Source organism: Armigeres subalbatus, chromosome 2 (genome assembly GCF_024139115.2).
Source record: "Armigeres subalbatus isolate Guangzhou_Male chromosome 2, GZ_Asu_2, whole genome shotgun sequence".
NCBI lineage: Eukaryota > Metazoa > Arthropoda > Insecta > Diptera > Culicidae > Armigeres > Armigeres subalbatus.
Window position 1 is genome coordinate 177585671 of NC_085140.1, and position 17813 is coordinate 177603483.

The following is a 17813-nucleotide window of genomic DNA, read 5'->3' on the forward strand; positions in this document are numbered from 1 at the left end:
AGAAGAAAAGCAGGTTTTTCATGGATGCAGTCGCAGCTTACCGTGTTGCTCTCTGTGCGTTGCTGGTCTAGAGCAGAAGAAGAGTTCATGCCGCATAATAACCGTTGATCATTCGAAGCGCAGCGCAAGGCTACAATAACCGTGCGCGAAGATCAAGGTGAATACTTTGAGTTCCAGCGCGGTGCCGAGCTCTAGCCTACCACGTGATATTATTATATTGGTAGGTGTTGAGGGAGCAACATCGGAGAAAGAGAGTGTGAAAGACACTCACTTTGGAGCCATGCCGGCGCTTTTCAAGTTGGTTCGGTGGAAATTGCAATCTTGATCTTGGCGCGGTTTTCAGCATGCTTGGCCGTTTTGCGCGGGCGCTCCTGGGTTTCGCTATATAAGCATGAAATGAAGATGAACACCGCTTGAATAGAGTGGAGACCTTCGGACCGCGTGGTAGTTAAGTCATTTGACAGATCAGTACCAGTGAAAAGCTTTTATTTATGATAGGGACAAAGCGTGACATTGGACATTGACCATAATTGGTTTAAAGGACTGTAAAGTGAAAGTGGAAAAACAAAGGAATTTTACTGTACAATTGTGAGTACTTGTTGTACAGTGTGAGAAAATGTTGCTCAAGGTGAGTCCAATTAACCAGATTTAATGGAATCAACGAACCCTTTAGCAGGTCGACACGGTTCTTCACCTTCCGAAGCCTAAGTGTATGATCGAGCCACAGTTTTCATTGCGTCCGATGAAGAAATCTACTCGACGATGTGTACCAAGTGCAGTTCTAGTGATAATTTTCCCACTTGGTTGACTAACTCTCAAACGAACATGATTCAATTTGATTTGTCCTCACACTGACTGGGCAGCGATTGCATGCTACGCATCGGAGACCACTGACTGCACATACGAACTGTGTGATCAGAGTGCATGTTCTAACTCGTTAGTGACTTTTGCCTGCTGTGCAATTCAAAAAGCAATAGGCTAAAGCTTTTAGAGCAGATTAAAGGTACATAAAAAGAACGAATGACTTAATGGTGGCAATAGACGACGTGTTTCAAAGTAGTGATTTTGTCAGACCAACATTGTAGTGGTTTTGATATAAATCTGCATTCGATGATGTTGAAATTCAGTTCGTAATAATCGTGCTGCAAGTGAATGTATAGGGGAAATGTTCCATGCTTTATCTGAAGATAACGAATTATTCTCATCTTGAAATAAAAGAATGAAGCACTAGTTTCGTCGGAACGTTTTGTGAGTATGCGTGCTCACGGCTGAAAAATATCGCAAAAATGAGAAACAGCACATTTGCTTGAAGATTTGTATGAAGATAGGAACTTTGAAATGAAGAACCGGCACAGTATTCCTACCAGACGGACGGTAATTGGATGATATACGTAAATGTATTGCATTACCAGATCCGAAACGGAAAGTTCAGTTCTTGGCCCAATCGAAGATCCTTTTGGGTGGGAATGCATGAGCGTAGTGTATCCGATTCCGGTTACATTCTGGTCAGGTGCCTCCACAGGACCGAAATAAGTTCATTATATATAAGTGCAAATACTGAAATCAGTATTTCTACAATCGTTTACAGTGCAACTTTACAAGATCCTGAGAACGTGCGGTTAACGCAGGTACAAATCTACAGATCATTCGTCATAAAGATTTCGGAACTTGTATTTCATGCGCAGTTCACATATTGGGGAAGAACGTTCAATAAGCGCATCCTGAGCAAATCTTCGAATTTAACGATGATAAGAATTGAAAGTATGTACTTCCAATGTGTCAACCTCTAAATTAACTTACCATCTATAATACGGAATACAAATTTGGACGAAAAACCAATTTTATTCTGAGATATCGATTTTATTTCAAAGTGCTGCAATGTCGTGCAAATTCAAATCATGCGGGTTGAAACGCGCCACCCCAAGGCCGAAACGCACCAGTCTAAAAATGTAAACAAACAGCTATGAAACCGACAGAAGAATTAAGTATCAATTAATGTAAAGTCCTACTCTATTCAAATGAAAGCTTATGAAATGTTAATCTTTTTTTGCGAAATTGTCGTGTAACAAGTTGATATGTGCATACAAGCTATGTATATGGGCTAGGGTGGCTCAAAAAACACTTTTACAATTTTTTTGATTTTCTCTTATTCGTTTCTATTTGAGCATCAGCATCAGGGCCCTCTGGACAAAATTTCAGCCAAATCGGTCAACGTTTGGGCGGTGCTAAACTCGTTGGAAGTTTATATGGAAAAATGTATGCAGAAACATCCAAAACAGTGATTTGCAGTTGGACGGCACAATTTACGATCAAGAATCATGATACTCATTCAGTTCTTGTAAAATTAAATACAGAATGTTATGCTGAAAACCGCGAGAAGATTAGAGTTTATTAGACAAAGATATTAACATTTTACTGGAGTGTTGTAGGGGTGAATTTATTTGTTTTCAAAGGTAAAAGAAACGAAATTTGCTCAAACCCCACATCAGAGAAATGCTAATAACTTAGCCGAGCAAACTCTAATCTTCTCGCGGTTTTCTGCATAACATTCTGTATTAAATTCTTTAAGATCTGAATGAGTATCATAGTTCTACATCGTAAATTATGCCGTCCAACTACAATTCACTGTTTTTGGATGTTTCTGCATACATGTTTGCATATAAACTTGCAACGAGTTTAACACCGCCCAAACGTTGACCGATTTGGCTGAAATTTTGTCCTGGGCATCAGGGCATCAAAGAGAGCCGAATAAGAGGGCGGTCCATCAAAAAAATTGAAAAAAGTTTTTCCCATACTAATTTGAGCCACCCTAATATGGGCGCATGTGACCTTGTGCATTACGGAGCCAAATCGCTATTTTCTTTTCACGATACATGTATCTTGTATCCAAGAAATCCCTACAGTAAAGACTTAAGGTCTACATGAACAACCAACAGCCTAACGAATTGTTTCGAATATGGTACATGCCCTTTGTGATACGTAGAGCAGAATGTTTTCACAGCCTAGCTTCTTGATAGTCCAAGAAATCTCTGGAGTTAGGTCATAAGGTCTATCCAAGCAACAGAAGATCGATCGGATTGTTTTAAACATGGTACATGCCCTTTGTGATACAAAGAATAGAATGTGTCTAATAGTAGATTTACCTCCCTCGATATTAGCAGCAGACTTGACCTTCCTCAGACTTCTTCGCAGTTTAGGGACCGGGGCTTATTTCATTGGAATCCTTGGTGTTTAGTGGGTTGGAAATTTCTCTCAACGGCTGGTAGTTTCCTTCATCTGGTTCCGTTTAATACTAAACACAAACAACTTAACACTAAACAAATTAATAATTTCTTCGATGAGAGCCCATTTGTCTGCGAGGACGACCGAAACCAACTGACTATATAAATCACAAAATAATTGTCATCGGTCAACCAGTGGCCGCTTAGCTCAAATCTCCTTCTCACGTTGTAATCTAGATTACGTATTATATTACGAATATTATCGTATACGATAGGTAATCCATCCATTTATATCGCCGATCACATGTCTCTCTCGGGTTCTCCATCTGATGCTGTTGATCTCGGCTAGTCTTAGGGAGTATCGATATCGCGGCTGTTGCTGCTCGGCGAACGTAGATAGGTACCATAGGAAGATGATTATACCGCGAAACGAGTGCGAAACCAGTTAATCGAAGGCTGCTCCATCCAAATATTCTGTGCTGGTCATCAGTAGCATCAACGACGATTTTTGATCCAGGGCTGTTTCCGGGTGGTGCAATCTCGTACAGAATGCGTTCCCAGCATATGTTCTTGGCTGTCCAAGAAATCCCTGGAGTAAGGCCTTAAGATATACATGCGTAAACAAAGATCAATTGGATTGTTTCAAATATAGTACATGTCCTTACAATCCTTAAGATTACATTACTTGATTCCTCGTGTAGACATGAGTGCTTATCTCCAGGGTTCTCTTGGATGACCCAGATCCTAAGCTGTAAACTCCTTCTATTCTATGTACCGCAAAGGGCATGTACCATATTTGAAACATTCAGATTGATCTTGGGTTAATTGTGTGGACCTTAACGCCCAACTCTTTGGATTTTTTGGATGACCGAGAACATCTGCCGTTGATACATTCTATTCTACATATCAAATGAGCATATATAATATTCAAAATCGTTCGGTTTATCTTTGGTTATTCATATATATCTGCAGTCCATACTCCAGGGATTTGTTAGATGACCGATGATCAAAAAGAGCACCAAATTTAAAACAGTCCAATTAGTATTAACCTCTCATGGGTGCCACGGGAGGTTTTGGGATTGTGTGGGAGGTTATAACAGTAGGAATCGTTTTGGTAGAACGTGAAGCACAGAAAGAACTAAAATAGAAATACAAAGTAGGAAAAGGACGAGCCTGGAATCGAACCCACGATCTCCGGCTTATAAGGCAGAAGCGGTAGCCACTAGACCAACGAGCTCGTCTCAATAGTTCGATAAAGTTATTGATCTACCGAAATGTTCTGTATTGAGGAAAATCCTCCGAACCCTTGGACCACCTCTTATTTGCGCCTGAAGTAGCCATTCCTGGAGTCCACGCGCCACCTTCTGTGTAGCTCCGAGACGATTTGAACGATAGCCAATAAAACGGTGTTCCAGCCAACTTCATCTTTACACATCCTCCGGACTAGGTTGTCCGGGGTAGTGTCCAGACCACATGTGGCAAGCATGTGGTCACGCATTGTGCGAAAACGCGGGCACACGAACAACACGTGTTCCGCCGTTTCCTCTAAGCCTGCACACACCGGACACTCGGGCGAGGCCGAGTGTCCGAACCGGTGTAGGTACTGTCTGAAGCAACCATGGCCTGTAAGGACCTGGGTCAGGTGGAAAGTGATTTCCCCATGGCGCCTCGTGACCCACGTACTGCCTTTTCCATGCTTCAGGGAAGACTCCCTCGTCCAGGCATCTCTACATGACAGATCTGAACATCTCGGGAGCCTCAGCAATGGCCGCTTTGATGGCCAGGTTCGGAATACCATCCGGTCCTGGCGCCTTACCTACACTAAGGGACTGTGCAATCCCCGCAAGTTCCGCCACAGTTACTCTTCCCTCGTCGGCCACCCTGGTCCCTGGCAGCTCCACAAAGTGAGGCCAGGGACTTGAGTCATGACGTGGGAAGAGCCCCGCGATGATCCTCTCCAGCATCTCTGGAGACCGCTCTGTAGGGGCCATCGCCCCACGTGTCTTGGCCATTACGACCCTATAGGCGTCACCCCATGGATTCGCGTTGGCACTTTGACATAGGCCCTCGAAGCAGTGGTGTTTGCTTGATCTAATCTCAGTCTTCAGAGCGGCTCTAGCAGCCACGATCGCCACCCGTCGTTCAACACGCTCCTCGTCTGTGCGTGCTCGCTGCATCCGCCTCCTTGTCCGTAGGCAGGCGCGGCGCAGGTTCGCAATTGCTTGAGTCCACCAGTAAGCCGGTGGCCTCCCATTCCTAGGGTGGACTTTCCTAGGCATGGTATTATCGCATGCACGCGAGAGTACTGTTACCAGCTGCTCGCCGCTCAGACCGAGAGTATTGTGCTCGCGACGGAGCGCTTCCTTAAACACCTCGTCGTCGAAGTATGATGTCTTCCACATACGAGGGCTAGCCCTCGCCCTTTCTTCCGTCCGCTGAATTCTGGTCGTATAGTCGATACTGTAGTGATCGCTGTGAGTGTAGCCATCATCTACCCTCCAGTTCGAACTAATCGTTTGGCCAGGGCTCCAGAACGTAACGTCGATAATCGACTCGGCCCCGTTCCAGCTGTAGGTACTTTTGGTACCGACATTAGCCAAGTCCACATCCAACATGGCCAGTGATTCCAGCAGGATCTGCCCCCGTTGATTCGTGGATCGACTTCCCCATTCCACGGCCCAAGCGTTGAAGTCCCCCGCTATCACCACCGGCCTACGCCCCATCAAGTTAGCCGTCAAACAATCTAGCATTCGACTGAACTGCTCGATCGACCATCCAGGAGGCGCATAGCAGCTGCAGAAGAAGACCCCATTGATTTTGGCAATGACGAAGCCCTTGTGTGTCAAAGACACCAACTATTGGACTGGGTATTTCCCCGTTGTCCATATCGCCATTTTAGACCCATCGGTGACCCAATTTCCGTTCCTGGGGGGTACCCGGTAAGAATCTGTTATGATGGCGATATCCGTCCCCCATTCAGCAACTGTCTGACACAGCAGATGCTAGGCTGCATCACAGTGGTTTAGGTTTAGCTGCGTTACCTGCACTGTGATTTTGCAGCACACTTAAACGCTGGGCACTTCGAACCCCCCTTGGGGTGCTTGCTGTTCGCAGCTTTGCTGGAACAGATCAAACAATTAGGAGGGTTCGTGCAGCATTGTGCCTTATGACCCTCCAATCCGCAGCGTCGACAGAGCTTGCTTCTGTCAGGGCCTTTCCAGTCCCATTGCTTGTGACCAGGTTCCAGGCACTTGAAGCAAACTTCGGGTTGCTCATATATGCCCACAGGGCATACCGACCACCCCACCTTGACGCTCCCTAACTTGACTACCTTGGAGGCGTCCGCTGCAGATAGCCGAACCAATGCTACCTGTGTCCCTGCCGGACCTTTCCGTAGCCGAATGGCTGCAGTGGACGCCTCCACTTCACACTGTCGCCACAGTGCCGTGACGAGCTCTTCGACTTCGGTGATCTCGTCCAGGTCTTTAACCCTTGGATTCACCTCCGTCGTGAGTGCCCTCACCTTGATCGTCTCGCCTAGGACTTCCTCCGCCAACTTCTTGCGCCCTTTTGCGAGACGCCCTGCTTTAGCTCGAGGATCATCTCGCCCATCCGGGTACGTCTTATTCGACGTACGTCGGCGCCGAGTTCACCGAGCTTGACATCACTCCTCATCGCCTTCAAGACGTCCGAGTACTTGACCTCGTCCGTTTTGATGACTAGGGCATCGCCACTAGAGCGATTGGCACCTACCCTAGACTTCTTGCTGCCCTCATTCGCCTGGGCTTTTTTCGGCCCTTGACGTCTTCGGTTTCCTCTTGTTCTTGACCAGGGTCCAGGAGGCGTCATCCCCCTCTATTTCCCTGGTCTGGTGCGGCTGAGAGCTCTCAGCTTGCCGTAACCCCTTACCACCGTCTTTTCTAGGTGGACGGACCTTTCCAGGTCCTTCCTCCCCCGGTTTTGGAGGTACCTAGCCGGGGTTCAGCATCCCAGCCCCACTACCCTTGTTCGGGGTAGTAACCCTCCGAGCTCATCCCCTGGAGACTGTCTCCCCAGTTTTAGTGTCTGCTCCGTCTTGCACCCCCGACTTGCCCGCAAATACTTGAGCCTCAATCTAGGTAAACTTTGGCACCACCGTCTTCGCTGGCACGCCCTCGGTCGATTGGACCTTGCCCAAATCCGCGAATTCTTGGGCCTCAGCCTGGGTAGACCTCGACTCCACAGATTTCACGTCCCGACCCGTCCCGACCGCCGTTTCCAGCTTGGCGACCAACATCGACTTTCGAAGTTTCAGCAAGCTCCTCTTGAGTTCCTTACTGATATTATGCTTCGATGACGCAAAGTCGATGATGGCGTCCAGCTGTTCCGTCGCCACCTCGAAGGCCGAAAGCCCATCGCGTTTGCGGTTCATCGCTTTCACAAGCCATGGACCGTCTATAACCTCTACCGGCGGAGCCTGGGAGATGGTTAAGTGACCCACGCTGGCGCTGCGCACTGAGCTGCCAACTATTGCCTCTGGCCTCCTAGGCGGAGACCTGAATAACCCACCTCTTGCGAAGGGGTTGTCGCCTATACTACTACCACTAGTTGAAGAATTACCTTGGTTTTCCATTTTAGTCCCACGAGTTGCTCGGGAAAAGAGGTCCACCACGCCAGAGCCCAGCATGACGCGGTAAGGGACAATTACTGTGGAGGGTGCCCAGGTATCCCACAGGCTCCGTTAACGGCCTAGCTTATTATTTCACCCCCCTGGCCATGCATCCCCTCGGCACGGGTCGCTTAACGCCTTGGGATTAGGGGTTAGGGACGATGGTCCCGGTCTAACTCGCAGTGACCATGGGGAGGGGTCGTCAAGCCCTTGGACAAAGTCCCTGCTGCCCCCATACACTCAATATACTAAATGATAATAAGTGTTATTATCATTTAGTATATAAAATGATACTAGCGTTTCCCGCGGTGAATATTAGACATAGAGCAATGTACCCATAGACAAAGTTGTAGAGGGGAATCAGCGCTAGAAGTCCGCCATACAACATTTTTCGGAATTCCGCCTCTGGAGTTATTGGCTGAATACTAAATGATAATGAAATGATAAGTTCAATCCCTGATTCAGAGGTTGATCACTACCTTGTTTTCAGTAAAATTCAATCACGGTTGTCAACTGTATCGAACGAAACATGACATCGAACGATGCGCTACAATATATCCAGTGATTGTCGGTGGAAATTGTCAACATGTGTTAATAAGGGGTGGTGGTAGTGAAGTGTTGCTGGATGGTGAAAAGTTTATAGAAGTATAGAAGTTTATAGAAGGTTATAGAAGAATTTGTACACCTTGGAAGATTGTACAACAATTCCCCGAAAACCAATTCCCCGAATGCAATTTTCCCGAATGCAATTTCCCCGAATGTAACAATTCCCCGAATGCAATTTCCCCGAATGTAACAATTCCCCGAATGTAACATTTCCCCGAATGTAACAAATCCCCGAAAATAAAGTAGTTTTTGCAAACACATAATTGTCATCAACTATTGACGCCCGAACAGAGCAGCGTTCAAAGATTTGTTCCAGAGTGTCTCTTTGGAGATGCCGAACATGACCAAATCTTTCGATAGTATTGTATGCCCTTGATCTTCCTTACTGTTAAATTATATATCTTATTGTTAAATTATAAAGATATTATAATAAAGTGTTTTCCTATTCATTTTTTTTTTCTAAAATATTCGAACATAGGCTGAATTTATTTGGTGGAGCAGAATCGCGAACAGAAATTCCGTTTGAAAGCATAATGGTAAAAATTTGCGAAATCAAACTCCTGTCCTATGTAAGGTCTATCTCTTCTTAAGAATTTACTGTAATCGTGGATATGAATCCTTAAAAAAATAATGCGTATGCCCGGAATAGGGCAATGGTGAATCTTTAAAAGGCAATATTTAAAAGTAGTACATCTACTCGGAATAACGCAATGGATTAATTTGATCTCTACTTTGAAAGTAGATGTTTTTTCCAGAATAATGAAGAAGTGAATGTTATTCCTTCTTTAAAAATCTGTATCTACCTTGTCTATGGAAACGGTAGATGTGATCAATTCATTAAAGTTAGACGTTAGCTCGAAATAAGCCAAAGTAGAATGAAATTACCTTTTCAGAAGTAGGAATTTGCCTGCAATAAGGTTATGATCAAGATGAATATAAACAGGTGTTGCAGTATGCCAATTTCATGAATCAGCCATCTTGGATTTTTGTATGGAGCAGCCGCCGAGTTTGTTTATGTTTTCACTGAAAATGAATTTTTCACCCCCGCGCCAATCTCTCTCATCTACTGTCGAAGTGGGTGAACCCTGATATAAGAACCCTGGTTATGATAAATGTAGTCTCTTCCTTTGATGTAGACGAGTTTGGCTGGAATAGATATAATATATGAGATCGCATCTAGCAATAAATATCAATTATATAAACCGAAAAAAAATATGTGTTCATTCAAAGAAGGCAATATCTCCTCCATTGTCCTTATAGTGCGTAGACGCGATCATTTAAGGAAGGCATTATCTCCTTCCTTCGCTTTACTCCAGGCAAACGTGTACAATTGAAGAAGGGTCTATCTACCCTCTTTGTCTTATATCGGGCAAACGTGTTCATTTTAAGAAGGCATTATAACTCGTCTTCCTCTAATACCGGGCGAAGCGATTATAAAAAAACATTATCCTTTTCCTTCGCCTTATACCGGAAGACGCAGTAATTTTCTTCCTGTATCTCTATCCTTCTTCCTTATTTTTCCATTCATTCTTCCTACATCTCACTTCGTATTTCGCTCTTTCTCGCTCCTCACATAACACTTCTTGCATCATATTTTTCACTTCTCACTACTTACTCCATACTTTTCACTTCTTACTATGTACTTACTTCTCATTTCTTACTTTTCACTTCTCACTTCTCACTACTCACTACTCACCACTCACTTCTCACACCTCGCTTCTCACTTCTCACATCTCACTTCTCATATCTCGCTTCTCACATCTCACTTTTCACTTCTCACTTCTCATTTCTCACTTCTCATTACTCACTTCTCATTACGCTCTTCTCACTTCTCACGTCTCACTTTTCACTACTCACTACTAATTTTTCACTTCTTACTTCTTACTTGGCCTAATGATGGTTCGGCATACAGTAAAACCTCCATGAGTCGATGTTCCATGACTCGATATCGACTCATGGAAGCAAATTATGCCATATTAAAATATATTTCCTGGGTTACTTAGATGGTCCCTTCAATCAGCTTCCAAAGGATTTTCTATTCCACATCTCGAGATTTCCATGAGTCGACGATCCCTTTTACATCGACTCATGGAGGTTTGACTGTAATTGTCTTCGGCCCAATGTCCCAGCATCTTTTTTTACAATCTTTAAGCGAGTTGTCCCGCGACTCTCACTTTTGTTGCAACTCAAAATTATGTCAAAAGCCAATTATGCGACTTTATGTTAAACAGATTCCTTTTTCAGTTTTAGTTTTATCTGCACTGTGGAAACAATTCGGGGAAATGTTACATTCTGGGAAATGTTGCATTCGGGGAATTGTTACATTCGGGGAAATGTTACGTTCGGGGAATTGTTATTCGGGGAAATTTCATTCGGGGAAATTGCATTCGGGGAATTGGTTTTCGGGGAATTGTCGTACAATCCCTTGGAAATCTAATAAACGGACTTCATAAACCCCTCCCCTTCGTATTACTCCCTCTAAAATAATGATGAATAACATGCCGCACGAAATACCATCGCCTTTTTATAACCCTTTGTGTGTATCAAAGGGACTCGAGAACGCTCCTGAAACTCGAACTACGCACATCACCCGCTCCATCGTCGCATTGGTTATCCGTATCAGTTTGTCCGGAAATCCGAGTTCGTGGATTAGCTGCCACAGCTGGTCTCGATTGAGTGTATCATATGCGGCGTTGAAGTTGATGAATATATGATATGTGGACACGTTGTATTCGCGGAATTTCTGCAATATTTGGCTTAAAGTGAACATCGGATCCGCCTGGTGCTGTTCCACCAAACTCCGTCACTTTCCGGTTTCGATCTTCCTGCTGGCGCTTTTTCCTTCCAAAGTTTTACCTGTTCCGCGCCCATTTATATCTCACATTCGCCATCATAACAGTCGTATCTCTGATCCAGGGGCACCTTGCCTAGCGCAGTGGTCGTGGTGCTACCAATATCTCTCCAGCCATCTTCAAGAGAAACTTCGCCTAGATGCTCTTTCGTTGGAAGTGCCACTTCCAGCTGCTGTGCGTAGTTTTGGGCTCATTTACCGTCTTGTAGCCGCAGTGTTCAATTTCGACGCGTGTTGTAAGCCGTCGAGAGTTTTGGGTGCAGGCATACTGCAGCGAGGTAGCGGTCGGATTCAATATTCGCACTGTTACGCCACAGCTTTATAGTCCAAGCGTCCAATCGTTAACCATGATTTGTCGCCTAGGTCGTTGCATTCCGATTGTATCGAGTCTTATCATTTCTTAAGTGTTCGTATTGATTGGTTTTACATGTGGCTTACTGTATTTGCGCTTACTTCTTGTTTCGGAGAGCCGCCTTGTCATGTCAAAGTCGCACCTAACACCAGGACTTTGCCTAGTGAGGTAAGAGCGGCCCATGGCCCCTTTGGTGGGATCAGCTTACGAATACATGCAGTTTTTCATTATAGTTTAACATAGCCCGATGTCAAACCCCATCACATCATAAAGGTTGTCAAGTCCTTGGACATAGCTTCTTCTGCCCTTTTATGTATTATGAATATCGCACCAACTATTTCAATATATTGCTGTGCTCAAAACAATTTTAACTAAAATGTGACTTAAGCCTTCAGTTTTTAAATAACAGTTACAGTTTCGTTCGTTTTTCTGATGATCATATGAATTAAAATGTTACATTGAAACCGGTACTACATCACAAAATGTAGCATTTGTAAACTAAACTGAAATGACTGCATTTAATGAGACACATATAAAAAGTTGAATTGATGCTCCATGACGAAGCTTGACTATCTTTTTCTATTCAACTTTATGACTCATTTGATACAAGCAGAGTTATGGATTAATAAAATAAAACATCAATCAAGCAACGCGCGCGCGACCAAGGGTCTGTGCAACTTGCATAAGGAATTGGTACGTGCTGGGCTGGCTAAGCCAAAGTTTCGTACGTGACTGCCCATGCCGGTAAATTAGTTTAACTGGAGGAAACGAGGAAAAACAGCAGGAGAATATTAGATAATCGATTACATTTGCATGTAATTATAGCTTTTCGACCACCCGATGGTAAGCCAATCCAGTCACAGTAAGCAGAACGCTATTTTTCTTCTGTTTCTTGTTTTCGACTTTAATTGTGGGGTGCTGGCGCACGCTGTTCATTTTTTTGAACGTTTTTCTCTAGTCTAGAAGCAAATTGCCATGAAAATGCAAGGATAATTACTATGATTGAATGTGTTGGGAATGTTTGACGGATAAGTGAATAATTTTTATGACTTGTTGAACCATTGAGTGTGTCAGTAGAGGACGATCAACTCAATGAAACCTTAATTTAATGAGCTTACTTTACACCATTATTTGGTTTTATACGTTTGGGTGAGATGAAAGGAGTAATAGTACTGAACAATGTTATTTTTACGTATTCGGCTTGTATACCTGTAGAATTTAGGATGCAATACAGAATGATATTTTTTTTTTGTAGTTTTACCCCATCCTAATCTAACAATAATTATACCAGATCGGTTGTACAGACTGTTGCAATGTTTAGAATATAAAAAATAATAATTATTTCACGAAGTTTCTTATGCATAGCACCTTTGTTATCACATTCGCATTATCAATATTATGTATAAAGCTTCTCCAAAGATGAAGAAATAAGATTCAATTTTTTACTAATATGACCCAAAACACAATGACCACATTGTTTGTTTTTCTTTCCATGTTTGAAACTAACTTTATGAGGTTGTCCAGAAAACGTTGAACATGTAAACACATGACCCTAATTGAACATTTTTTTTATTAGCGAAAAACGAACATGAAAAACTGTTTCAAGCTTAATAAATCTAAAGTCGATCGGCTCGTGCGATGCTCCCCACGTTTTAACGAATCAGCTGCTGCTGCGCGATGCGTCCGCTTCGTTCGACAAGCTGCTGTGGAAAAGTCGGAGACAGCACGATTTTCCTACACGTCGACGGCTTTAAGTCTAGGGGTAAGCTAAAACCTTAATAAAAGCGATAGCGTACAAAAACATCGTTGCGACTTGGTAATTGTGTTCATTTTTGGGACGAAACCGCCTGTGTTGCGAATAGTTTCAGTCCACTTGATACTAAAAAAGCAATGCAAACAGTGAAAAAGCTACTCGTTAGGCTGACCAGATGATTTCGGTGAAAAAACGGGACAAACGCGCTTACAAAACGGGGCATGTCAAAAAACCTTGGAATTAAATTAAAGAGCTGTGAAAATTTCAAAATTTATGGGCTTCATTCTCATTTTCCGTGTAAGAAATAAGAAATATTTTAGAGTAAATCATTCCCCACCATAACCTTCTATTGTATTAAGTTAGTTGTGAAAAAATACTCAGCTATAAATATTTCACTCTTCAAATGGACGCGGACAAAAACACGAAGGAACAGAAAATTACGTATCTTACAATATAAAAAAAACGGGGGATCTCTGAAATTTTATTTTAATCTACTCTTATACATACATAAATCAACTCTTAGACATACATTTAGATATTTAACAATAGTCATAGTACCCCAAATCTAATCAATTCACAGTCTTTTTTGATCGAAATTGATTTAAATAACGCTTAAAGTAGCCTCACACCTCGGGAATCTGGTCCATTGATTTTGTTCCAATATAATCCCAAAAAATCGGGAATCATGGAATTTCATCGCGAAAAGCTAAAAAATCCTGACCAATTTATAGTCTGGTTTACAGCTCGGACTGTCGGAGATTTCCGCCGGATTGAATTTTAAATCGGGCCGAATTTATAATTTTTCATGACGTTATTCAATAAATCTCGTCCACACAAATGGAGCGAAATTTGCAGACAAGCTCCTAATGTGTGAACTTTAAAGTACGTGGGGACCTTAAATCTAGCCTTTAATCTGACCAAATATTCCCTCGAGTTGAAGATGCCTTAAACTAGATTTTGTTAAAAATCTAAAGAAAAGTCGTTCAATGTAAAATACAAAACGGCATAGATAGCAATCTTTTAAAAACAGCGCTAATAACAGAACATGTCACACTTTTTTTTATGGATTTAGTCCATTTTCTTTGGTAAGAGATGAGCCAGCCTAGGGCTGTAAATCTCTCCAATAATGACGCAAAAAAAATACTTTCTATGTATGATCTATGTAGAATCAATGAAAAAACGGGACATATTGAGTATTTTTTAGATTACGACGGGACAGCACAAAAAGGTCTAAAAAACGGGACTGTCCCGTTAAATACGGTACGTATGGTCAGCCTACTACTCGTTATTGGATTCACATCTGAATGAGAAAATCAAACAATCTACGTATCATGACAATCATTCGCTTACATAATTCAAATTCCACCAGGTTTTGCCTCAATAATAATCTACGAACCATTGATAATTTAATTATGTAAGCTATTGAGATGTCTCCTGTCGTGCCAATGAAGTCATCCGCATTAATGAATCACTCCATAGCAAGTGACAAGTAAGATCGCCAGCCAGCATCCTCAGATAGCTCGGTGCATTCATTGGCCGAACGCATCGTTTGATGGTTATCAGCTTGTAGCACCTCAGAAGTCATATCCCGTTCGACGATCAGGTAATAACAGGTTGTAAAACATTGTAGCAGCATAGGAGGAACAGGTTGAGAAACAAATGGAGGACCATAATCTTCCGCTCTGTCAGACCAGCTCTAAAAGCCATCGGCGAATAATGCCAATTTGTGCGATTAACATTTCAATAACGGCATCTTTTTGCATCATACATTGACAACCGGTTATCGTATAATGGAATCGTATAATAGCCTGTAGTGCAGCGATAGTGACGTGACGATCCGGACGGGTGTTCCTTTTTGTAATGCAGCAGCTGGTTGGTATAGCGTGGAACTACCGACCTGATGATTGCGCGATATGATTAACGGTATTGGATGCACTCCAGGCTAGTTTAAAATAAGCGGTTAGTAACTTTCGTTTTCATTTAATGTACGATGATAAGAAGGGACAAAAAACAGAAAGGTTGTGAACAAGACACGACCACCCGACGTACACTACGTAAAACAGTTTGGTGTGTTGAGGGATGTATTGCCTGTATTTTTTTAAATAATCTTCTTCTTTTTCTTATTGGCATTACATCCCATACTGGAACAGAACCGCCTCACAGCTTAATGTTCATTAAGCACTTCCACAGTTGTTAACTGCGAGGTTTATAAGCCAGGTTACCATTTTTGCATTCGTATATCATGAGGTTAACACGACGATACCTTTATGCCGAGGCAAGTCGAGATAATTTCCAATCCGAAAACTGCCTAGACCGGCACCGGGAATCGAACTCATCCACCCTCAGCATGGTCTTGCTTTGTAGCCGCGCGTCTTACCTCACGGCTAAGAAGGGCCCCTTAAATAGTATTATAGTGATTTTTCGAAACAAGTTTTATAGTTCATCACTGTAGTATCGTACATGAAGATTGTAAGATAATTGATTTGATTTACGCCGTTACAAATATTCAATAAAAATTACGTCCTACTGATCTCGGGAAGGTAAGGGGGGAAGATAATAAAAAATAAGTTTCAAAATGAAAAAAATCAATAAACTCATTGGATTTGTTCAAAAATGTTTTGAAAATCCTCAATAGCATCCGGATTTAATTTGTTGCCCCCTCAAAATATTATTTTTGGCCAAAAAAAATTTGAGGGGGAGGACACAATTGTTTTTAAATATCCGTCTTCTTCTTCTTCTTCTTCTTATTGGCATTACATCCCCACACTGGGATAGAGCCGCCTCGCAGCTTAGTGTTCATTAAGCACTTCCACAGTTATTAACTGCGAGGTTTCTAAGCCAGGTTACCATTTTTGCATTCGTATATCATGAGGCTAACAACGATGATACTTTTATGCCCAGGGAAGTCGAGACAATTTCCAATCCGAAAATTACCTAGACCGGCACCGGGAATCGAACCCAGCCACCCTCAGCATGGTCTTGCTTTGTAGCCGCGCGTCTTACCGCACGGCTAAGGAGGGCCCCTTTAAATATTCGTATCGGCCTTATTAGAGAACACGACAGAACAAAATAACGCGATAGTCTCTAGACTGTTCTACACATCCAAATCATGTTCCAATATATGTAAATAACATAACTCAATATATGAAAACTGTTGGATGCGGCAATTTAAAATTTTCACTCAAAAACCCAAATTTATTACCCAGTGGTGATGATTCCTTTCTCCGAATGTTGGATTCGGTTTAGATTAATTGCTTTGAAGTGTTTCATGCAAATTTAAGGGGTGCTGTCCCAATGGTCCAATACCTATGCCGTTGACAATCAAAAGTAAAACTGTCAAATTGGTGACGAGTTTCCGAGTCGTTTAATATATCAATCTCAAAAATTCATCAAAAAATAAAGGCGTTGTTAACGATCAAAAGCTTACACGATTTCATGAGAACATTCAAGTCTTTCCCACGTTAAAAAATGGCATTAACGGCCTTGCTGAACATGTTTGTGCATTTAGAGAAATTACTATGATAATATGACGAATAATTATGTCTATCCTTGTTGGCTTGAACGAATCATTAGCTTGAACGATGTGATCTTTCACACTCAGAGCACTCGGAGGATGCAACTCAACCTCAATTTGCCTTTTAAAACTGCTGAAGTTACTTCAGGAATCGCTCCGGAAGTTACTCCAGAAATCGCCCCGAAAGTTCCTCCAGGAATCGCTTCGAAAGTTTCTCCAGGAATTCCTCCGGAAGCTCCTCCAAGAATACCTCCGGAAGTTCCTCCAAAAATTTCTCCGGAAGTTCCTCCAGAAATTCCTCCAGAATTTCCTCCTGGAATTCCTCCGAAAGTTTTTTTTTTTTTTTTCTTTATTGAAGTACATAGCCGTAAAGTTAATACAAACTGTATCCAGCTACTTATCTGGTGAATTCAATTTGAAGTGCAAGCATCCCTAATACATTTAACCTAACTTAACATTTCTTACTACTGTTCATTATCACTAATGTACATTTTTAATCTCCTTTTAAAAATATTTATATTTGTTTCATTAGCAAGATTTCTTGGAAGTGCATTAAAGCGTATAATTCCCGTATAAAATATGTTTCGAGAAGCTAAAGTGGTGCGAGGCCTGCTAGTGAAATATCTGTCTCTGTTCCTAGTCATATGAGAATGTACATCGGTCGCAGGAATAATTTCAATGTTGCTTTTTATAATTCCATTTCTTATTTTGTATATAGTGTATATTATGCTGAATTCATGTAGATTATGCAGAGATAAGTATTTAAAGTTATATAATGCAGTTGTGGGGTATAGTGTAGGCAGACGCCTAATCGATTTCATAACAGCATTTTGTAAAACTTTCAATGTATTTAACTGACTACTAGCTG

At 42.3% G+C, this 17813-nt stretch overlaps 1 protein-coding gene across 1 annotated transcript in view; it reads left to right on the forward strand.

Annotated features, from left to right (window-relative positions):
• Window positions 1-397: 397 nt before the first annotated feature.
• The window catches only part of LOC134215549 (uncharacterized), a 78662-nt gene continuing 61246 nt past the window's right edge, over window positions 398-17813 (forward strand). Inside the window, exon 1 of the mRNA XM_062694711.1 lies at window positions 398-628. Within this exon, the coding sequence (XP_062550695.1) occupies window positions 617-628 (12 nt within the window). The 5' untranslated portion in view covers window positions 398-616. The remainder of the gene's footprint in view (window positions 629-17813) is intronic.